The sequence below is a fragment of the Coturnix japonica genome, chromosome 2 (genome assembly GCF_054131305.1).
Source record: "Coturnix japonica strain WE chromosome 2, WE-NBRP24, whole genome shotgun sequence".
NCBI classification, from domain to species: domain Eukaryota; kingdom Metazoa; phylum Chordata; class Aves; order Galliformes; family Phasianidae; genus Coturnix; species Coturnix japonica.
In genome coordinates this window covers 52532060-52556353 of record NC_140664.1, presented here as the reverse complement: position 1 = coordinate 52556353, position 24294 = coordinate 52532060, and the positions used below count along the sequence as shown (strand labels likewise).

The 24294-nt window shown below is 36.6% G+C and overlaps 1 protein-coding gene across 7 annotated transcripts in view; it reads right to left on the bottom strand.

The window, feature by feature from the left end:
- ZNF407 (zinc finger protein 407) overlaps window positions 1-24294 on the bottom strand; it is a 329424-nt gene that overhangs the window by 191312 nt on the left and 113818 nt on the right. For 5 of the 7 annotated variants that reach the window (XM_015855154.2, XM_085539782.1, XM_085539783.1 and 2 more), the window contains exon 4: window positions 3388-3462. In XM_015855154.2, the coding sequence (XP_015710640.2) occupies window positions 3388-3462 (75 nt within the window). Of the gene's footprint in view, window positions 1-3387; window positions 3463-3532; window positions 24016-24294 lie in introns of those variants that run through there. The other 2 variants (XR_014943441.1, XM_085539785.1) reach the window with 2 other exon arrangements.

Genomic DNA, 24294 nt, shown 5'->3' with positions numbered 1-24294 from the left:
GTTGTCCTTAACAGTGGCAAAATTCAGTCTCACAGCTGAATGACTTAGCAAGCTCATTTTTATTTTCTTGCTCCTATTTTTGTATACCTTAAATTCAGCAATGAGACATCTTAGTTGGTCCTCCTTTGCCCCAGCTTACACCTAACATAATTTCTAAGAGAAATTAGAACTCGGCACCATTAACGCTACTGATGCATTCACCTCGTCCTCAACCATATTGCCTGCGAGACACAATAAAGGTGTAGCCAAAGATTTATCCCACCAATAAGATATAGTTATAGGTCCCATGAAGATTACTGACACTGAAGTACCAAATATGTACTGGCCTTGGACTTAGCAGATAACATGCCAGTTTTGAGATACATTCCAGTTGACAGTAAATCAGTATCACAGTTCCAGTAACAGGAAAAAATATCTTAAAAGAATTTTTGTGTTAAAACATTCCACTTTTGAGTTAGTTATTAAATGGTAATGACCATAATGGACCAGGCAATAGGTTACTTAGTTTTCTTTGTGGCTGAAACATGCATGCAATATTGAAGGCTATTTTTTTAAGCTTCTGTGATCTGGCCCTTATATCTATTTTGTCTTAAAAACAAACAAACAAAACAAAAACAAACAAACAAACAAAAAAAAACCCTAACCCTTAAGCCAAAACATTTGGCAATCTTATTATGAATTATATTTGTTTTGTATATCTGCACATGAAAACTGCCACAGCCTCCATAACACCTCCCTTTTGTGTCTACAAAAAAAAAACAAAAAACAAAACAAAAAAAACCCAAACAATAGTCATGGGTAATGGAAAGCTAGAGAGTAAGTCACACTACTTCAGCACTGCTTCACTAAATTGTAGATGTAATTTTTATTGCCTGTCTCAGATGTCAGTGTTTGTCATCCAAAATTCTTTCCTGAGAAGTTTGTAAGAAGAAGATCAATTTCTCAAGGTGTATAAATATATTTTTCAAGCACCCTTTTGAACTTATTTGAATTTCCAGGTTTTGATGATAGTCATGCTGACAACTTTTTTTGGTTCATCAAACTCTGTACTACAATTACATGAATTTACTTTTAATAAATTACCATCTTTGCATATATCAGTCAAACCATGAAGACTAAACACTTGCAAATAAAATGCATTATTAATTTAATTGTCACAGCCTATTTAGCTAGCTTCTATTAGTATTTGCTATAATATGCAACATATCAGAGGGCAGAATCAAATTCAAAACATAAAGAATAAACTGATTATATTGTTCTAGAGAAATTAAAAAATAGCAAGCTTGCAAAATTTTAATCAAGGCATTAATGTTTTAAATAGGTAGGAAAATTATGTAATTTAATTTAGAATATGTTTATACCCAAATTGATGTTTTAGCATGCTGAAGAAGGACTTCTTAGGTTCCTAAAGCCATTAAAAGGCATCAAACTCTTCCACTATGGGAAAGGTGGAAAGGAAAGCAATGTCGGTTTGGTATTTACCACAGTAGGACACACGGCTTTAAACACCCACAATCACCAGAGAGGGAAGACTCCTATAAGATCATACTGTTGTTGTAGCTCTGCCACACCTATTCGGCATTGCACCATGTTAAATTCAATTGCCAGCCAAGAAGGCATTGCAGATAAGCAACAACCAGAAGACAGATGAAGAAATTTCAAACGGAGAAAGTACAAAGATATCACTTGTGCATGCTGGCCCAGGGGAAAGCTGCAGATGGAGCATAGAGGTTTGCAGGACAGAGCTTGGCTCTTTGCTCCCAGGGCAGCTGGGGCTGTGACCTTGCCACTGCATGGATGGGTTGAGAGGGAACCCTCCTCCTTCTGCCACAGTGACAGGGCAGGCAAAAAGCCTTTGAGGAATATGGGAAGAAATAGGGTAAACAGCCAGGCGGCTTTCAGAAGTAAACAAATAGGAGACAGCAGTCACCACTTCACGCTGCAGCATCCAACCTGCTCAGGAATCCTTTCGAAGATGACAATCATTAAAATTATGACCGTCAGGCTAAGATATAATATTAGTATTTCTATCTTTTTTTGTGCACAGTGTACCACAATGCTTTATCCACTGGGGTAAAACAGATGTTCTCTATGTTGTATTTATGATGATTACATAGCAAGCACCTCCCTGGAAAACAACATCTGAATGCTGCCAGTACCAAAACATGCAGCTAGAGCAAAACATTTTTTTTTTGCAGTTGTGCTATGACAAAAGATACCCGGCATAAACATTAGTACAATATCTGATTTGATCAAACTGTAATTGTTCTGATACATTATTCTACATTTTAGATGAAAAATAATACCTGAAAACTCTACATAAACACTTTAAGAAAATTCTGTTTAAGTATTTTGGACAGGCAATCTCCAAGAGAATAAAAGCAGTGCTTAAACATGTAGTTAGTCTACATGTGTATGTTGTGTTAAAGTAAAATCCTGCTTTTTGCTCGCTCAGTGACTACAGTGTGATGAACTTGTGAGGAAAGGAAGGCTCTAACCAACTACTGCTTCCAGGGTATTTAATACAAAATGAACGTGACCCAGGAAGAGTTTTGCAGTGATGTTCTATGGTTCATGGTTACCATTTAACTTCCTCTTCTTTTGTGTTAAAAAGAGGAAATATTCGGTATTTGAAAAAGCTTACACTGAAGAATGAGTTACAACGTGGCACTGTTTGAAACATAATCAAGCACCCACTATTGGATCTCGTAGGGAGGATGCATTCATTTACCCAAATTGAAATAGAATATGCAATCTTTTGGCCATCCAAAAAAGCATAAAGTTTCGAGATGCCCCCAGAATTCAAGAGAAAAGCAATAGCTATGACACAATGTGACCTGTAAATCTGAGGCAAATTCCACTTATCTGCAAACACTGTGATGTTCAGATTGCAAAAAACAACACCAACAAGAAGTTGCAACTAAGTAAATGAATACAAATTGAAAAAAAATATATTTTTTGTTGTGCCCATGACCAATGAGAAAACTACCTTGGTGGATCTGATCTCAGTATTCAGTACTAATCCAAGAAAGCCTTTTTCTGAACCTACGAGCAGAAAGGCCAGATAGATAAAAAATTGAAAAATATTTGGTTCTGTACTTGGAGGGAGGGATATTACTATGGAAATGTTGAGGAAATAATATCGCCTACTGAAAATCTGCTGGAAAATTTGCAAATCATGCATTTTGCATAGAATTGCTTTCTAAGCCATTTTTTTTATTGACTCCTACAGACATGTTGTAAGGAGAACGCTAGTGTAATTAAGCATGTTAAGCATGTAGCAATAGTTGAGCTCAAAGTCCAGGTTATGTAATTTTGGGTAAGCTAAATACTCCAGGCAACACATACTACATAAAGAAAAAACAGGGAAAAAATGTAAAAACTTACCTTTCTTTAGGTGTGCCAACTCCATGCTTGCCCAGCAAATGAGTATTCAAATGCTTCTTCATCACAAAGGCAACCCTGTTGAACAAACAGAAAAACAGAAAGATTTGTTCATTAAATATTTTTTTCTTCTTTTTAAAGTAGAGACTTTGTCAGTTTTGAGCATGCAATTGAGCATATTTTTCTAATGTTTAAATTAAAACAGTAAGTTTGACAGACAATGTTCTAAACTTGGGAGTCCATTCTGTAGTGACAAATTTTCTTCACATTGTAGTCACTTGGGTATTTTCATTACAAATAAGCAAACACAATCATATATCACTGCTCAAAGAACAGAAAAACTGCTTCTGCTTTCTGTTGTAAATTAGAACGCCTTATATAACATTGTGAAATTAGCCAACTTTGCTTAAATTGCATTGTCTCATGTTATGAACTGATACTGTAACTGTCTCCGTTACACCTTTGAATTTAAGTCTAATGGACACATCCTACAACCTCTCTTCATATGAGTTTCATTTTTTTTAATGAGAGTAATAAAAAGAATACAGCAAGATCAGATGCTTTAATCGCTGCTTCTGTCTGGTCAAACTTCACCGCATTAATTATTTAAAGAAACATACATGGAAACAAATTAATAGTCTTGGCTATTATATAGCCTTGTGAAAAGAAGGGAAAGAAATAAGTGAAACACATGTTTACAATTACATTTGAGAGTATTCTTGAAACTGGCAAGACATTGTTCAAGGCATCCACAACAGCAGTAACATTTACACTACTTGGCATTGTGTTTACACCAAACAAAACACAAATAATTTAATTGAATTTTAGTGATATATGTAATGAAACAGATAAGAACCTACAGAGTACCATTTTGCTGCTGATAAGACCTGAGCATCAATTTAATTATGTCATTTGACTGCTTCGAACAATTTAGATATCAGACTGAAGCTGCAAACTAAAACAGTTCTCTTGATAAGCAAAAATTGTACTGCTGTAACTTTCAGTGTGAAAAGGGCTTGCAAACATTTTTGTTAATTATGTATTACAGCTGTCCTTCATAAAGTTAATTACAAATAGCTGAAAGGCAATAGACTCTATTTGCATATGTACATGAAAGGCATGACATATGCAAAAATATGATTTTAATTAGCATTCCATGATATGAAGGGCTACAAATCAAACTGGCATGTTATAAGATTTTTAACATTAAGTGCTGAATTCATCTGGACGTGTTTGCAGTAATGGACAATAGAAGGACTGTAAAAAATGCTGTAGCATTATAGCATGTATTAGCCACGAAAGCAAAGAGAGTACTTTTCCTTTACAAATATCACAGTGTAGCTTCTCCACGTCTGATCTACTTTCAGCACTTTCACATTTCTACAGAGAATCTCTCTTGTGCATCCTTTGGGGTGTAAGAATATAATTTTATGTTATTTAAATGACATGGCTTCATAATTTTTATAAAGAGACATAAGTAACGCCTTAACTACTTTCTGCTACACAATGTATAAGTCACTACAACCATGGGTAATCTATCACACCACGATCATTATTAGTATGCAAGCACTACTGGAATCACTGTATGCAGAGAAAATTATTGTAATGAAGTAAAATCATGTGTTCCAATAACAGCACAAGGCATTCCAAAAGTATCGCTTTCCTGCTTTTCAGCAGAAACAACAACAATTTCTACACAGCTGTGAAATGTACCTAACAGATCTTAATTTAGTAGTATTTCCACATTCTGGTACAAACCTTCCCTTCCCTTAAAAAACAAAGATATATATATTACCATGAAAGGATGATGTGCAATTCAAGTTGTAAAGGCATTTTGATGCTGCTTACATAGCAAAGTGTCCTTAGGAAACATAGAAGGCAAAGATGCCAACCAGTTACACAGTATTTGTAGGGATTTTTTTTCTACTTTAGTGTCTGTATACTTGAAGCTGCTGAACAAAAGCCAAATGCCTCTTACACTGCATCTCTGCAGGGGGTACAGACAGAAATACGGTCCTGCAAATATCAAAGACAAAGGCCTTGTTAATAATTTGAAGCAATTAATCTCCAATTAGATGTTTGGTATGGAACAACCATTTCACTGCTGTTATAAAGCACAATCTTGCTAGAGTCAATTGAAGATTGACTCAATAAAAGTCTCAGCACTTACTAGTAGCTTAAGCTTTTAACATAATGCCTGAAGACTCTTACTTAAAAGCACAGCTTGCCTCTGTGCGAGCTTCAAGTGCTCAGCACACCTCAAGAACATCCCTCACCTTGCATATTCAGGTCTTGAAACTAAAAGTAAAGTTGCTTGAGAATCAAATACAGAATTTTCACTAAGAAAAAGTCAGCTCTGAGTTCCAAAAAGTATCTTTTTTTCTTAGAATAAAAACGAAGACTAAAGGTTTTGATTGAGATGCTGAATACTAGGACAACACAATGAAAGGTTAGGTGTGAAAACCATTTGTTTATATTTAACAAATACTGCAGGAAACTTTAAGGGAGCTGTGATAGTGGGTAGTGAAACACAAAAAAGTGTTTTCAGCACATTCAGTAATTCCGTGTTTCCAAGCAATTACAGTTTTAAGGAATCAAAAAAATATTGCTTTGCTCTCCTCCAACAACAGACTCACCTCTGCTGAGGTAAATCAGTTACGCCTAAGCTACCATCAGAATTGGATAGTTGACATGACTTAGCCTTGGTCTTTTCAAATGAATGTTAAGGGAAGCCTGTCTGGCACAAACAGGGTCTCAAGGAGTGAATGATTTCAAGATATGTTGCCATGATATATTTTCAAATCAAGCGGAATTTTTTTTACAAGCTTACAATAAGTACTGACTCGGACTTCCGTAATTTTTTTTTTTTTTTTACTACAGTAGAAACAGAATTGTTCAAATGCAACCAATTAACTGAATTAACTGGTTTCAAAAAATGCATTAAGAAGGAGTAGGAAAACATCCAAAGTTGTCATACTCCTTCTGTTTCTAATCGACACAAACCAGGACAGACTATAGGCCTGGAATCGTTTTTACAAAATCTGACCTGAACATATTCATCCCCAGTTCACATGAAGACAGGCAGTCACAGCTGCTCTAATTTCCTAAGGTTCAGGTCTCGTAGGGAAGAAATGCCCATCCTCTAGTTCCAAGTCTTGACCAATGAAAGTTCCCCACACATACATGGAATACTGATCCCAGAAGTCTCTCCTTGCACTGGGAAAGATGAGTAGGCAGGACTTTGCTTGTACTCACTGACATTCTGGAGAATTCTTTTGTTTGTTCATGGTTTTGTTGTTCTCATTGCTGTTGCTGCTGTTTTGTTGTTTGTTTGTTTGTTTAAACTTTGTTAGTGATTTTCAACTACTCTGGCTCCACACCAGCATTATCCCCCAACACACGCAACTCTATGTTCAAAATCCAGGACAAAATGAAAAATCACAGAGCTTTAGAATAGCATCCACGTTCCCTTTTTTTTTTTTTAAACATAGAAACTGTAAATAAAAATAACTTTCAATCACAAATATACAAGCAACTTTCCCATAATAAGTTTTCAGAATACTCTGTTTTCAGTTTGGAAGAGTTGTGGCTTTGCAGGAATGTGTCCACTCATATTCTATGGCACTCTTCAAACAGCACTTGGACTCACCACGAGAAAGCCTGTAACTGATTTAGGAGCCTCTAAAGACTTGTCTACAAGTTATAAAAGCACATATTAATGTACAAAAGAAACAAAGGAAATTCTAATTCTGGGACTAAAGAAACATATTCAACAATGTTGACTTCTACTTTTCATTCTACTGCAGTACAAGTTCTTCTGCATGTACAATGTTTATCATCACAGTACCCAAGGAAAATGAATAATCTGTCACATATTGTTCTCTTGTTCTCTCATTTTCTCCACAGGGAGAGAATGGTTCTCTGTGAAGTATCTTTTTTCAGAAGGCAAAAGATTCTAGGCTTTATTATGGCTTTAATCTATAAAAGCCTTCTTAATATGTGTATTACTCTGTTAGTGGAAAGTCAAGTTAAAGAAAACAAACACAAACCAAAACAAATATTCTGGATCATAAAGTGTTGGAATCTGTGACAGTTCGTTGTTTCATGAGCATTTACTTGTCAGCCTTGGCCTAGTTCCAAGAATGGAGCTCTATCTTACCTCTACCAGAAAGACACTTGCATCCACATCAACAAACCAGCCATCTTGTAGCCTAACTACTGCAGAAGGCCAGAATTTATTTTTGTGCGAATCTACAGACTTGTTACGCAGCAGCTGAAGAGCAATTTTAAATTACTTCTTAATGTACACAGCACTGCAATTAGTCTCAGAGAATTTACCTTACAGACAGCAATGTTCAGTGATGGCAGAAAAGTCCAGAACAACAAATATCTATCCTCTATTAATACTCTCAATATCCTTTACAACTACTCTAAATGGCAAAGAATGGGAATTTAACTCTGAGAATCCAGGTGAGCCACTGTATGATAGGTACGGGCCCCAAATATCTCTAAGAAGTTTTAGTAAAGCTCCTCCAAAGTCTTTTTTTTTTTTTTTTTTTTTTTTTTAGCAAAATATAATTCTATTATTTTAAAATTGTTAGCAATCAGATCTTTTATCTTGGTTTTCTTATTAATCTGGGACACTCAGAAAGGATGAAATGGTTTACCATTCTGGATAAACCACATGGAAGATCTGACAGCTCTGAGAAATAATAAGAAAAAGGATCTCTCAAACTTCTACGCATCCACAGAATATAAGTATTATATTATCCTGTCTGCACCATCTTTTGTTTTCTATGATTTGTGCATGAATTTCTGTCCCTGAATCTTAATCTGAGGCAAGAGGCCAGAAAATCAAAGCATTCTGCATGGATCATGCCAAGAAAGGGGACAGTATGCTTAGGCAACTAAACAGTAACACAGACACAGGAAGCTCTTATTCCATGACTGCAGTACTCTTGTTCTTTATAGCTTCTTGAAATATGCTGTAAACCTCAATTGTTTGTAGCTGAATGAGTGGTTCACAAGGAGTCCCGCCAACAGTATCAATTACTAAAAGAAAAGAAATAGTCAAATTTCTTAAGGCAAATCATGAGCCATGTGAATTTCAGCATGTTCAATAAAACTTGTGTCATTAATGATTTATACCCATACTACATATAGAAGTAGAACTTCAAGTACTCAAATCAACAGTCTATATGAACTTAAAGCTAAGCTTTTAAAATCTCATAATTAAATAAAAAGTTGCTAGCCAAATCTCTCTCTTCAGAACTTTTCATTCAGCAGGTCAATTTCAGGGACAAGAGAATAGAGGAAAACACAGAACTGCCCAGAAAGCAATGGTTTTCTATATACAAGTAATCCTTTTTTCCATGCATCTAAAGTTTAAATTCCTGGGAATTTCGTCAAGTCCATCATTCGTGGATGTTTGCTGATTCTGAAAGGTCCAGACTGGGATGCTGATAACTCTCTTGCATGACCGTGCGCAAGGGACTCAATTTAAAAGAAAGTATCTGGCAGGGCTGAGTCTGGTGTGGAAGATATCCAGTAGTCTGAAAGGCTTCATGTCCTTTGTGACAGGATGTCAGGTTCGACTAAATATCTGGCAGGACGAAGTCTAGTGTGGAAAACATCCAAATATCTGAAAGACTTCATGCCCTCAGTGACAGGACGTCAAGTCCTACAATCCTGCATAGAAAAGCTGGGATTTCCTTCTGACTCACTTAGCAGCCAAATGAGGCAGGTCTTTTTACTTCCAACCCACAACTATTATTGTTCTTCTTAAGTTTAAAAAAAAAAAAAAAAAAAAAAAAAATCAATAGCATTTCAGAAGGTTAACAACTCACGTGTAGTCACTCAGGCTGCAATGTTAAGAGTGCTGTGATGTGTTGGGTTACACTCCCTGCTGACCGCACATATTAAAGAGAGGTACGGCTATTCTGTGCTCCACCCTTGCTAACTCTAGTGATCAGACTGTAAAGTAAGACAAATACGTCTGGCGTAAGTGGCTCCTTACTCCCCATCTTCAAGTGCAAACAACTTGGGAGACTGGAAAATGCAAACTTTTTCTCTTGAAAGAGAAAGAAGAGGCCAACAAGGACCATTTTGCCATTGCTAACAAGACAAGAACCATGGTAGACTATGGCAATTCATAGAACCTAATGACTCAAGCATTAGTTCTACAGTTCTGAGAATTATTAGCCTTTCTCCCTTACGTTTGAAAGCTGGGGAAGCTTTTTACACTTTTCTATACAATAATCATGTATTTACTTTTCCATGGAGATGTACCACTGCTGAAGTCCAAAAACCAACATTTTCAAAAATTAGTTTCAGGGGAATATGCAATTGTCAGACTGCAACCTTCTCTTCTTAAAGTATCTCATTTTTACTGTTTTACGTGGAATTAACTAACACTGAAGTCAAGATGTCTAAAGAAGAGAAAAAAAAATGAGAAAAGACAACAACTTGTATTACTGCATTAGTGGAACACCTGTACACAGCTTGCATCCAATGCAGACTTGAGTATCACAGCAGCTACTCTTCCTGACTTGCTTTGAACAGGATGACAGACAACAGGATTGTCAATGTGCTGTTCAATGACCTGCATCAATCTCACGAATAATTTACTGCTATATCAGACAGATCATTATGGATGAGTTGTGCACTATCAATCAATCGGCTGTATTGTTCCTGCATATTCCTGCATCTATCACCCAGAAGAGAGAAAAAATCCCTCAACATATTCTTGTTGCTTTCTGTCACCAATCTGTGTCCTTCAAGACGTGAAAGAATTATTAGTCGCATGGCCATAAATTAGTAGCAATGGGCATAATTATTTCCTTTTATATATTTTGGCATATTCTGGGTACAAAAGAAGAGAAATAAAAAATAAGACAGAAAACACCCTCTTCTGCTCCAGTCAACCTAACCTGGAAATCTCATGCCATCCAAAGCTGTCAAGTTTTCTCACCATCCCTTTTTCAAGAGATGTACATCATATAAACCACTCAGGACAGAAATTAGCCTGTCACTGCAAAGACTATGGCAAAAAGAAACAAATATTGGTAGTATCTACATTATTTCCTTGATCTTGAGGGAACTCGCTTAATCATTAATTGTGTGCCTCACCTCAAGCCACTTATTTTGTAACTGAACCTGAAAGTTTTCCTGTAAGTTAGCCCCAGATTAATTCTTAATTTCACTTTTTTATTGCTTCATCTCTCTTTAATACCAAAAGCACCCCAGGCAACCTCAAATGAACAATGTAAAGGTTCAAGCACCTGTGTCCCCTCAACATCCCCTGTTCAAACATCAGGAATTTTAAAAGCTCCAAAATTCACAGTAAAATATCATATATGAATAAACTAAAAATTAATGACCAGTGAAACCAGTCAGACAAGCAAACAAACAAACAAAAAAGCAATCAATTTTATGAAATTTACCTTTTAATTCTCCCCAAACACCTATGTTTAGAAATGAAGCTGAAGTTGTTCATGCACCATTACTAAAAATAACAATCTACTTGAACAATATGCAACTGGGTATTCTTCCCAAGCAAAATAAAATGCAATAACAATATTTTTGTTTTGTTTTAAACCTGAACTTTCCTACTGAAGTTGAACTGACCTATTGTTCACCTAAATATCCACAATTCCGTTATGGAAACTAAAACAAATAAAAGATTGCTTATGGTACATGATATTTCTAAACTGATCCCTGTAACTAAACCAATGGCTCTAAACTTATTTTGTTTGCTTAATGAACAGACTAAAAATAGCTGAAACAGTGGCAAAAACTTTGAAGTCAAAAGGTGTTCACTTTGTCAGGTAATCACGTTACAAATATATGAGAAAATTAGTAACGCTACAAGAAATGTTTGTTTCAACATTCAGAGGAGTTAATGAATGTTAAGTGATAATGGTAGACAACAGCACTATGTAATTACATTTCTAAACACACCTTACCAAATCACTTCTAAGCTAGAAGAATCACATGTTCTATTAATTTTCATTGGTTATCAAACATCTGTAACTGTCACCTCTACCAGGTGTTTGGTAATCTAACAGCTGCACAGAGTATTAAAAAACACAGAAACCACAATGCTTTCTGTAGTCTGATATCAGCCTCTCAATTTACCAGAGCACAGACTGTCTTCTGCGAGTTCTGAAATGACACCTTAGGCTTAGTGTTTAGAGTGCTTTGCATCTAAAATAAATTATGATCACCATCCTGAAACGTAACAATACCAGAGAACAACTCCAGGAATGCTTTCAACATACATCAAGATTTTTAGCTATATATAAAAGGGCACCTACCAATTTTGCCACCACAAAATTGCCCTTTTCCTCTTTTTTTCTTTCAGTACATACTTCCAGCATCCCTATAACAGCTCCCTTCCGTTCCCATTTCCTTCGTCTCTTCAGGCATTGTTCTGTCTCTTCATCCACGATCCATTTCCTAGCATGCTCAGTACTTCACATCTAAGCATAGCCACAATATGATGCAGGAGACATCAGTTCCACCTATCATCATTTTGCATCTGGAAAGAGACTTCAAACTAATCTGCTGCAGGATAAAGAACGGAAATGATGCTGCCTGTCACTATCTGCAAGTGTCAACTCTAAAAGGCTGGCACGTGGTGTTTTTTTCCTTGATTTCAGTAGACTGATGTGTACATTGTGTTTTTCAAAGCCTGTAAACACGTTGCTCTGAGATCACCAGTCTGACATCTTCAACTGATGGCTTCTTTATGTCCCTAGTAAATTTATGACTTCAGTAGAAGAAAATGGACCTCTCAACTTTGTCTCGGAAAGACAGTGCAGGCTATGAAGGCTATGAATTAGCGCTCCCTCTCAACGGAATAGCAATTTCCAACATTTGAGTTAAACTTAAAATTTATAGAGAAAAAAAAAATAAAAATCATCATTTTGTTCTTTTGAGTTTTTATTTTTCGAACCTTTTGTTCTCCCTGAACAAAAAGTCACTTCAGATGCTTTGTTTTCTTCCTAACTGCTTAGAAATTGTACTGCAGATGGATCTTCCAGGTTTAAGATTTTCTACAGGAAGAGTTATCTTCAGAGTAATATCTTTGCTATCAGAAGAATCTGTTCCTGCCTATCTTTAAGGGAAATCAAAAGATATCTAAGGGCAGTTGACTTCAGGTTGAAAAATGCATAGGGTCTCGAGCAATAGGGCCACCATACCTAACTCAATCAATTCTGGAGATACAGAGCCTGTGGCCTACTGCAAAGTTTTGGGTAAAAAGAAAAGAACTGGTCACTGTCTGATAATTGAATTGCTCAGAATTAACAGTCAGAAGTCATAAACTATTTTTACTGACAGTTTACCCACAAATGAAAACACTGCTGGTGGTAGGTAGCAACTGAACCTAAGAGACTGCAGCCTGCTTGGTCTGCGACAACACTGAGAAACTTGCCCTATGTCTTTGTCTAACACTGAAGAGCAAGTGCTGGTTGATTTGTTTATTCCTGATAATTAAATCCAGTTTTAAGATATATCCTTATTGCCTTCCACCAGACCTCCCAGAAGACTGTTAAGTAAGGTAGAAAGCAAAATACTGCAAAATATCTACTCAACAAGGTAGCTGCAACTGCATAAAAAGTGTAAAATGAAGACAGTGGCACTTAATCTCTAATAATGAGAAGTATCATTCATAGGCATGAATCACTGCAACAGCTTGGACAAATCAGAACAGACTGGTTCCTGCCGAGGAAAAAGGAGGTAAGCCTTCGGATCACACTGGTTTCAACTCACAAAAATTAATCTAATACTTGTGTACATATAGACACGCCACTAGCATAGGAAAAAATTAGGAGCCCCAGCTTGTCCAAGGGTTCTCTAACCTGGCTCGTTCCTATCTAAGAGACTAAGAACCATGAAACACTGGCAACAGAAGCACTGCACTGTACACCTGACACTTGGCTACTGTATTCCATGTTTCACTATGATTAACATTGATTTTTCATAGTTACAAGATACCTCAGTTAGTAGTTAACATAAATATTAAGTCTGCTCCACAGTTCTCAGTCTCAGTAGTGGTATCAATCTCTCCCAGAACTCTCTTCTCAGCCAGCTCCAATCCCCCCAAATCTGGGATTTGTAACAACTTTCTTCCCCTACCAATGAAAAGGAAAGAGGCTGGCTGAAGAACACAACACTGTTTGCTAGAGGAAACCACAATAAGCAGACCAGAAGGACTCGTATGCACTCCACAAGCACCACAGATCTATTGAACTCTCAAATTATGAGCCTGAACGTGGAACCAGCAGTGTGGAACTCTATCCAAATGAGAACTCCAGGTGGCTACTGGGCTGTTACTCCACTTGTCCCATAGGCAAGTGGTATCATCTCTCACCACCTCAGCCACAGACTTAGCAGGAGAATTACTAGCCACTAAAGCTGCCAAGTGCTTAAGTGTTTGCCTTGCTAGGTTTACCTTTGATCTGCTGGACTCACTTCAGACAAAGAAGTGGAAAGCCAGGTGACTAGTGCTGAAATAGCCTTTGTCCATCACCTGAGAGGCTGAAGGCCTCAATGTGGCTGGACTCAATGATCTTTAAGGTCCTTTCCAATCTGAGCAATTCTATGATTCTATATGGGCAAGTTTCAAAGAAAGGAATGTTATCTTTGTACCTGATCTCAGAAAAAAAAAAAAAAAAAAAAAAAAAAAGAACTTCTCTGTAAACATTTGAAAGTTGCCTCTTCTGAGACTGTGAGGCAAGAACTGACTAAAAGTAGAAGCTTAATAAAAACTCTGAAATTGGAAGTAAGTGTTAAAGGCTTTCTCCAGGATTAATAGAGCACTCATCTGAGATCACCTCTTACTGAAGCAATAATGACAATTAAAAATAAACCACTGAATTGAGAAGTACATTTTGCACCAAAAGACACATTCTTGCAATCCAGTATAGATGCTGCACACATTAGCTCTGAAAACCGTTATCAGTATCAGGAAAAACAAAGGAGTTATATACTAGACAAATCGGTACAGTCATAAAGATGATATCTGTGACACAGCAGAAGATGTTCCCTGGCAAAGAATACACCAGTCTCAGCCAGTAGTTGAGATTTGTGGCCAGAAATGGTCAGAGTTAATCAAGCATGAGAAAGATGGATCTATACATGTGCCCAATGGAATTAAGAAAAAACCACCTTTGATCTCAAGGGCCTACATATACATATACAGACACACTGAGTGTATAGATGAACATACCCTTGAAGGACAAATAAGTTTTGCTGAAAACAAAATGTTATGGTATGTTATTTTAAAAAGAAAAGAGAATTACTAGATTGCCTGAAAAAACGCAACAACCGGAATTCATTTTTTTTTTCTGTTTTGTCAGCCAAAAGTTTGAGATAAGTTATTACAAGAATAAATTACAGGGCTGTAGTTTTATATACAAAGTGAAAATGTAGCCCTATAAAGAGGCTTAGGTAAAGAGACATAAACCATGTCTTTTTAGCAGTAAAATGCTGTCAGTCTTTCTGAGATGACACTCCCACTATAGGGCTCTTCCTTTTTTCTGATCCTCGCTGTCATTGTAACCATAAAGCCTTAGGTTTAAGTGCTAGTATGGAATGATGGAATCCAGCAGTTTTTAACAGGAGTGAAACCTGGCAGCAGAGGTAGCACACGTACCAACACACACATAGCACTATTCCATTCTATTTTATTACAAGATATTTTATTTTTCATGAAATTTACATCATTAACATCAGCCTTAGAAACCATCACATGCATAGGAAGATATAAGTAAGATATGGGCTATTTAGTATCTGTACTTCTTTGTCCCTGGAGAACAGGAATTTGGGACATTTTACTGAGCAAGGTCTACCTATTCATTTTCATTTTTGTGCTAGTGGGTAAACAAAGCCAAAGAAGTTGAGAAATCAGATGCTCTTGTCATATTTTGTCATGGCATTAAACCATTCAACTGAACCAAACAGAATACTATTTACTAAATACTAAAAATTTGCCAGACATGAAAGAATTCTGAATGTTCTTAAATGAGTTTAGAAATCTGAGGAAACACTTCAAGAGATGGCCTACATCTTCTCACTTGAATATATCAATGGCTAGAAGCTGGCAGAGTAGGGACTTTTACTAGTTGCTTAAATTTACTTCTCCTATTTCAACACAATTCTCCTCTCTAAAATCTGTAACAACTGACTTCTCTATGAGCTGAAAAAAGCAAACAAAAATAACTAGCAAATAAGTATCCATTCCTTGCAAGCTATTTCTTGGTATTTGAAGGAATTAAGTTTAAAGTAATCAGCTTTGCACGGGTCAGCATAAATTGTTTGGATAACACAACTGTGAGCCATAGTTTTGTCACAGATGAAGCACACCAACACTCAACACTGACTGACCATAAAGAAACGTTTGATGACTTAAAAAATCATGGACAATGCCATGTGATCTTATAGGCCTATCCTGTATTCCTGTCCAAACAAAGATATTTCAAAAATACAGTCACAACTGTGGCAAGTGTGGAAACCACCGCACCAGACAAGAGGGTTTTCAGCTACAGATGGACTCACATTTTAGGCAGCATAAATGATCTCTGAAAAATTAAATATATACAGAATGCTTTCTCATTTGTTTCAAGCTAAAATAAGCAAACCAAAACGAAAGGTTTACGTTCCTTTATGTTTTCTCAGAACCACCAAAGCCACGACTTATGACATGAAATGTCAGTATCTGAGCAGACCTGGTGACAGGATTAGTTTGATCAGCGTGCAACTTTTGAAGCACTGAATAGCAGGCAGTGTTACATGCAACACACAGCCGAATGGATGGGTGGAATTGATTTTGTAAAGAGTTATGAATAAAATAGTCCAAAATATTAACCAATAAACACATGCCTGGGTGAAAAAGCCATATTATAAAATTACTGTAAAGATCCCGTAACTGTTCAGGGGAGAAAAAAGTCCAATTTTCCACCTAGCCTGCAAGCGCAGAGTTTTCTGATAATAAGATCCAAGGAACCTGTAAACCCAAGGCTCTAATTTTCTTATGGCGACTGTGTAATATTTTGCAAAGTAAAATTGACTGAGATGGAAGCTATTTTGCATGGTACAGTGGCGATGGCTAACAAATGAGAGTTTTGTGGGCTGAATGTTAGTCCCCTGCCTCATCTGCCACCCCTAATGACAGCAGCCACCTGCTGTTTTATTGTCACAGCTGGAGCCGGTTCACACTCCTTGGTGCTGAGCTCTGCCCATGAGCGCCAAGCTCTCGCCTCGCCTCATTACTTTGATGAACTTTTTATGGTCAGCACCCATGAAGACCTCATCTAGGACTATACAACCTAGATCGGCTTCAGGGAGTGCTTCCAGCTAGCACGAGGTGATAATACACAGTGACACTATGGCTGCTACTGTCTGTCACTTAGTCAAGTCACTGTACTACACTTCTGGCTCTACAGGGCCCTCAACAGGTAAAATGCCATGAAATTCTCCTATATAATAAAGTTCTTTCTCTCTTTTTCACATCGTAATATGGAGATCGTGTCATACTAGCAAAATCTAGCTTTTCAAAGACAGATATGAAAGTAAAAAATATACCAAGCTCTTTACTACATACAACTACAGATAAGAAATTTCTACATTCTGTAGACATAAATCCACTACATTCCTGAAAATGTATATCCTACATTAAAGAAACCAACAATGAAAAGCATATTGCAGCTTAACAGTTCCAAATATGGAAAATCATAATTACATGTATTTTATAAGAGATGGATCATTTTAACATAAAGAGAGCGAAGAAACAAAAACCAAGCCAGTTAAAACAAATTACTACCCAAACCAATCCCCAGTGGAAAATGATATATGCTACACCCCCTCCTCCAAAAAATAAAACAAAAAACACTCACACATACACATTTATTGGATATGATAATGTAACAAATCAAGATAACAAAGCAAAGCATTTTATATTGCCTGATACTATTTTCTTCTGATATAAAAGTAAGCACGATTGTCCTTTCCATTTTGAAAATGTGTATTTACTAGCAAGCACTCCAAATCTTATGTGCTTGTGCACGTTTTAAAACTCCATCAGAAATTTCCTTATTGATTTATTTCATACAGACTGCTTTCTGCTCCATCACTGAAATTTTACCCCAGGTTTACTTTCAGCGGTACAAAAATCCTTCTGGTGTCAACAGAGCTTTATATTTGCCCATATTTACATATATCATTAAGATTAATATATGTGCTATTAATAATAATTTCATTAACATTCTGAAATCATCAAATAACATTTTGACTTTTGAATGGCTGTAGGCTATTATAAGCCTAAAAACCAGAACATTTTCAGTATTCATTGTGTAGCAATCCAGCTGATCAGTTTTGACAAATTCATGCAATGTTATAAGCCATTAAACTTCATTTAGTTTCATTTAAAAATTCCACCTAAAAAAAAAGCAACTGTCTTTTCGGGTTTTTTTTGTTTTGTTTTGTTTTGTTTTGTTTTTTTGGTACAGACATGATTTCTAATATATACCAGTTCCCAGGATTCATTAAGAACTTTTGGTTTTATTTGTTGTAATTTTATTGAAGTGTTTTGAAATTTCCCATACAAGCAGATTTTGATATCACATTAAGACAAGTGCTGATAACTTCTTCTGTGGTATGATGCAACTTAGCTCCTTGTGACGAGGAGGATGCTCATCACTTCCTGTGATAAGGTCCCTGAGACAGGAGGAACCTTAAAAATGTTCCTGAGAATAGACATTATGCTACCTTTCGAATAATTTATTTATATAAGCCCTTCTCTGTGAGCACTTTTTAGCTGTTACCCAAATTGCAGCTAGAGAGCCAGAAAAAATAACAATATTTCTATAAAGGTTTTGATTTTGCTGAGCACCTCTTGTATAATCCTAAAAAGTAATCAAGGGAACTAGAGAAGACAAACTAGTATAACAGGGGCCAAAAGTGTATTAAAATTTCTGTTATCTAAATGAAACTCATTTTTCTCCAAATATAACTGAGAGTTCAACAAGAGAACTTCTTAAGCACAGTGACCTATTAATGAATTGACAATATCCTTTGCCAACATAAAAAATAAAACAAAAAAAGAATTCCCTTGTTTTGACTAGCTGATGTATGTGTTAAATGCACATTTTCTAGATTTCCTTTGTAATTCAAAAATAAAACATCAAGATGTTCAAGTGCAAGGTAAGACATTACAAAATGGACAAGCTGCCTCACTGGAATGATCTACGGTTTCACCAGAATGATCTCACAATGACGATGGTAATTAAATATTGAGATATTATTTTTCAAGAGGTACTGTGTCAGCTACACTATCCCAGTTGTATGTTTTGTGATAGAGCAGTTAATCCATTTTAAAAGTTTTTATTTTATCAATTTCTAATCCATAGCAAAACTACCTCTAAAGCCACAGCTACCAAGGTATATTTATATTCCAGTTACATACTCACCAGTTATAGCGGAATTTGTTAAAGGATGCATGGGCATCCAAACAAGCTACTTTTTTGCTCACTGTCTTACATTAAGTAGTCTACATGTATGCTTAAGTATTTGGAAATATTTTTCCTTTGTAACATTGTGTTGCAATGGCAAATGACTGTGTTTTATAGTCATATTCTAACATACAACTTCAATTTATGCAGTACTCACAGTTCACTGGTCTGTAATTCTTAATATACCTCTATCTTCCACCAATTTTCATTTTAGTAGCTATTATTTGAAGTTCATTTTCCATGCCCTTTCAATTGTGATTTTTTCTAATGTGACAACAAATATCAGTGCCATTTCTGATGGTGCCATTTACCGGTGTAAGAAAAACAAAGTTTTTAAAAAGAATCTATCAGAAAATCACCAGACAGTAGCAACCTGTGGTCAAAATTAAGACCAGCTGTACATGAATAGATAGTCTGGAGGTGACAGGATTTGTATCCAATTACTAATCCCCAGAGCCATTCTGTCCCCGAACGATAAATTTCTATCAGCTGATCCCTTAAGCCATCATCAGCTGGTCATGCTACTGCATTCCAACAGGAAGGACAAAAAGGGAAACACTTGAGGTTTTCTATTCAAATTCCTAAGATACAGAATAGTCATGTTGGACCATTCTTAGATCTCTGAATTTTTGAAAATAGATCCTAAGAAAATAGAAACAGACATATGAAATGTTTGTCTTAACCTAAAAATTGCCTTTTGTACTTACTCCAAACACATAAAGAAGCTTCCAATATGTGCATTTTCCTTGTAATGATCACAAATACATATTGATTTTTAAAAATGGCTAAATTTTCATGCTTGCTGTAACAGAAAAGGAAATTCATATGAAGGATATTGGAGACATTGCCGAGGAATTGTTCACCCTTTAAAAAAATATTATCACTGTAATGCTGACAGTGTTAGTGTCAGGTTGGGCAATTAGCCACTTAAGTGTGAATAAGATCTGCCAAGAAGCTGTTTCAGTTTCGCCTCAGAATGCGTATCTGTGAGCTGGTGTGTGTTTGTGTTCATGCATCAGTGGAATCTGGTTGTTCATGCCAGGTTTTCTTATCATACTTTTCTGCCTCTTTGAATTTGCACATTCCTGCAATACAAAATGGACATGTCTGCTGATAATGTCAACATACTTAGGTTCACAAGGAGAGATTTTGTGTAACTAGATCTGAGGTAGCGTTTTTGTGTTCATTACCTGACCCTGTCTGTTTACACAGTGCTAGAAGAGCTGTTCATGGGAAGAGCCCAACACTGCAAACACCTTGGAGATGTTAAAAAGCAATGGATGTGGAAGAAACCAGCATCCAAACACTCTCCTACGAACCCCACTTTAACATGTCATCTGAAGCAAATCCCCACTTCATAGAGCACACTAGATTCGATAGGATGTTCAGAGCATCTTGGAATCTCTTTAATATTGATCACATTATGCTTTGGACTTCCATACATCTATTTGGGAAATTCCAGTTGGTAAAACAGCATAGAGTAGTTCAGTAAAAAGTGATCTTCCAAGGTCATCTAGTTCAACTGCCTGACCACTTATGAGCTAACCAACAGATAAAGCAGGTTATTCAAGACATTGTTCAAGCACTTCTTCAACACTAACAGGCATGGGGCATCAGCCACACCTATAGGAAGACTGCTCCAATACTAGACCAGCCTCATGACACAGAAACATTTTCTAGCACCCGGTAAGACCCTGCTCGGACAGCTTTATGCTGTTTCCATCCTGCCATGGGGTGTCAGAAGCAGAGACTGCCACCTCCCTCTGCTTCCACTTCTCAGGGATCTGTGTAGAGCTGTGAAGTTGCTTCTCAGGCTGAACAGCCCAATGTCCTCAACCTCTCCTCGCAGGACACACCATCCAGCCCTGTTACCAGCTTTGTTACCCTCTCCAGAATGCTTTCAAGGACCTTAATCTTGGAAAGATAAGTGACTAAAAAGTAAGTTTAACTGACAGTGGACTACAGCAAAGGCAGGATAGATTTACTGCATAGAAAGCCTAAAGGCACAGCCAGACTTCTATCTCCTTGTTGGAGTAAAACCCTTTGGACTTTTTTTCTGTTATTTTGTTGGGGGTGACAAGTGGAGAGTAATGCAAATATTTACCTTGCTTAATTCAATCACAAAAATATAATTATTCCACATAAAGGAACCTTCAAATGTTCTGATATAGCCATTCAAAATTACAAGAAGTGTAGAAAAGAAGGAAACAATTTACATATCGAAACTGAAGAGTGTCAAGTACAAACAGAACAAAAAGTCCCTTTCATAGCACTTAAGTGTACAGGTACTGAAGCCACCTTCTTGAATACTTACTGGGAAACTTCACAAGTCTTAACAATATCAACAACTCACTCAGAATTTACCACCACTTAGGATAAAAAGACATCCTGCTTTTCAAGATATATATTTGAACAGCCCTGATGAAAATTAGTAGATTATATAAAACTGTAAAAAACTATATAAAACCCTAAGGCCAATAAAAGTAATGACCTAATCACGGGTAATAGAAGGTGAGGTACAAGTTACTAAATAAGGTATGGATAATGAACTTAAGTCTCATGGAGTTACCTGAATGAAGTATGTGACAAATGTTCCTCAATAAAGATTCACAGCCAAGCCTGCCATTTTTCTGAATATACAGCACCACTTGGGAGAAAGAGAGCTGTGCTTAGCTACAGAGCATCAGCAACCCCTCGGTTTGGTCAGAGATAACGCAGTTGCTGTGCTTACGAGCAAAGCTGGTGCAGTAATACCACACCGCACACCAAAAATGCAGTTTGTGCTCACAGATGGTGTTTGCAGCATTTTCCAGAACTGCATAGGAGAGGAGTCTGATGGCATGATGGCTGACGTTCCTCTCCACCTCACAGGGGTTGTTTCACTGAATAGCTCTCAGCTGCTCCACAGATCCCCTCAGAAGATGATGTTCAGAAATGGAATAAGTTCCCCCCCCCCAGGGGATGAATGCAACCCTGCTCAAGCACACAACTAACCAAAGACCAGCCCAACACCACTTGCACATCTTTGCTTTTGCTTTCCATGTAATTTTTGCCAAAGGGAAAGAGAGACTAGCATATATTTATGGACAGATCTGAAGAAACAAATTATTTCAATTATTTTTTTCAGGTTAAACTGGAACTCCCTTTTCCAGTATTCTTTATACATCTTGCTATTGTGTGTCTGTATCTGTCAAATTTGTAGCTATGCCCTTCACTGTATTTTTTTAAAGGAGAAACAAAGCATTTCTTGTCACTTTTTTGCAGTTGCATCACTAAGAGTATTATAAAGTATTTCAAAAGGATGTATATCATTCCAGTAAAATAAAAATAAAAAAAAACAAACAAAAAAATACAAAAAAAAACCTAATACCACCACCAACAAAAAAACTAAAAACATTTATATATATTTTTTAAAAGAGTTGACATTTTTGTTCCCCAAATACCTCTAAATTAATGCAAGCTTACTTCCTGAAGAAAAGAGCAAAAATAAGTGTTGGTTTCAATACAGTGCATATGATCTAGATACCAAGGTCTAATCACAACATATTTATCAACATCAAGCATTTGGCTAGTATATGATGTCCACAGGCACTTGTAGTGATAGCTGTCACACTGCATTCTCTTTCTGGCACAAATGAACACAGCAACAAGGACAAGAAATGGAGTGCAGTATAGAGTAACAACACAGCCTGGAATTTAGCCCATAGTGAAGAAACAGTCAAACTCATTATTGACTTCACTGACATGAGCTCATGCTCATGGTGGCAGAATATTTCAGCAGTCAACAAGCTTTGAGAGGCTTATTTCTATTAAGGGAGCTGAAGATTTTTTAGAGGTACTGTATTCTTCCTATTTTCTTTCTCTTTCACCTCATCAGAGATCAAAAAGTCATTTTCAAGCCATGCATGTTCCTTGTGAAGAAAGACTAAAAAAGGACATGACCCACCCTCCTCAGAATTCCAATGCCATTCAATTGTAATTTCAGAGTAAGCACATTTTAAGTATTCTAAATAGAATTCAAATTGGAAGGCTTTTAAAGTCTTACCTTCTTTTTCGAGGAAAAAAGGAATAGATATGAATGTGAAAGCATTACCAGTGGCTAGGTTGCATGTTGTTTTGCAAAGTCTTGTTTGTAGTCCATACTTTTAATATTTTAATTTAATCTCATAGAGTCATTAAGGCTGGAAAAGACCACCAAGATCATCCAGTCCAACCATCTTCCAGGGTAATGTGGCCTGGCAGCAGAGGGGCAGCGCATAAATCAGGGCTATCTCTCAGAATTTGTGATGGTACAGACCTGATTGATAAGCCTTAAAAGACCAGGTAGCCACCTATAATGCTTCCTTGGAGAGAACAGCAAAGGCAACTGATTATATCAAATGGTTTTCTGGCACTTAGCAATAATCTTTTTTCCTCCTTGGTCTTCTCATGGACACTTTTCTATTACTCCCTTTTTTTACACCTCCATCAAGCTGGAGATACTCATATCGAAAGATTTTGCAAGTCTGTATCCATCTCTCAGTCACATTTAAAGGCAAACCACAATTTGCAGGTGTAAACATGAATTTCTAGTGAATCTTTGCAAATACTGGTAAAAACAATATTAAAAGCTGGGCTGAGAAGAAAACATGGCACAGAAAGATAATAACATTAAGAACATTGCATGGCCACACTTCACGTGACATTGGAGTAGTGGGAGGGAAAGCAGACAGTAGCATCATCAAGAAGAGAAAAGGTTCACTGGCAGATGATGAAATACAATGACATAGTAAATGTCACCTCTTGTAAGGTTATACTTCCTTGGAGTTTTTTGTTGTCTTTTTTTAATAGATTATTAAATTCAGTTCAAAATCAAGCTCCTAACAACTTACTCGTTCCTCATCTTCTATCATTTAGTGGTGGATGGTTAAGAGGTGAAAGCAAAAACTAACAAAAAGATGATCAAATGAAGCCAGAGCAACTGATGAGCCTAAATTTTCAGTTCTTTAATCAGAAACTTGCATTCAAATTACAAAACTCAGTTTTATCTATCTGTCGAGCCGCACAGAAACCATAAAGAAAACCTGGTATGTCTTCAGAGACAGCCTGATACAGAAGACTACAGTTGATCAGCAGGAAACTGTAATAAATGAAAAATAGCAATCCTAAAAAACAATGAACTGGATGCCAGGCAGAACACGTCACAGTTCTGAGCTGTATAAACAGAGGCAACTTAAAGGGCACATAGTCTTTAAATTCTCTAAAATTACTTTCACTGAATTCTGTACTAATTTCACTGTTACAGTAAATCCTTAAAATAAACATTATTCAGTGAAGGCCACAAAAACCCATGTTGTGTTTGGAAACCCCGAATGCCTGAGAAGATAACAAATTCAACTGGTGTTATTGAGAGTCAGCT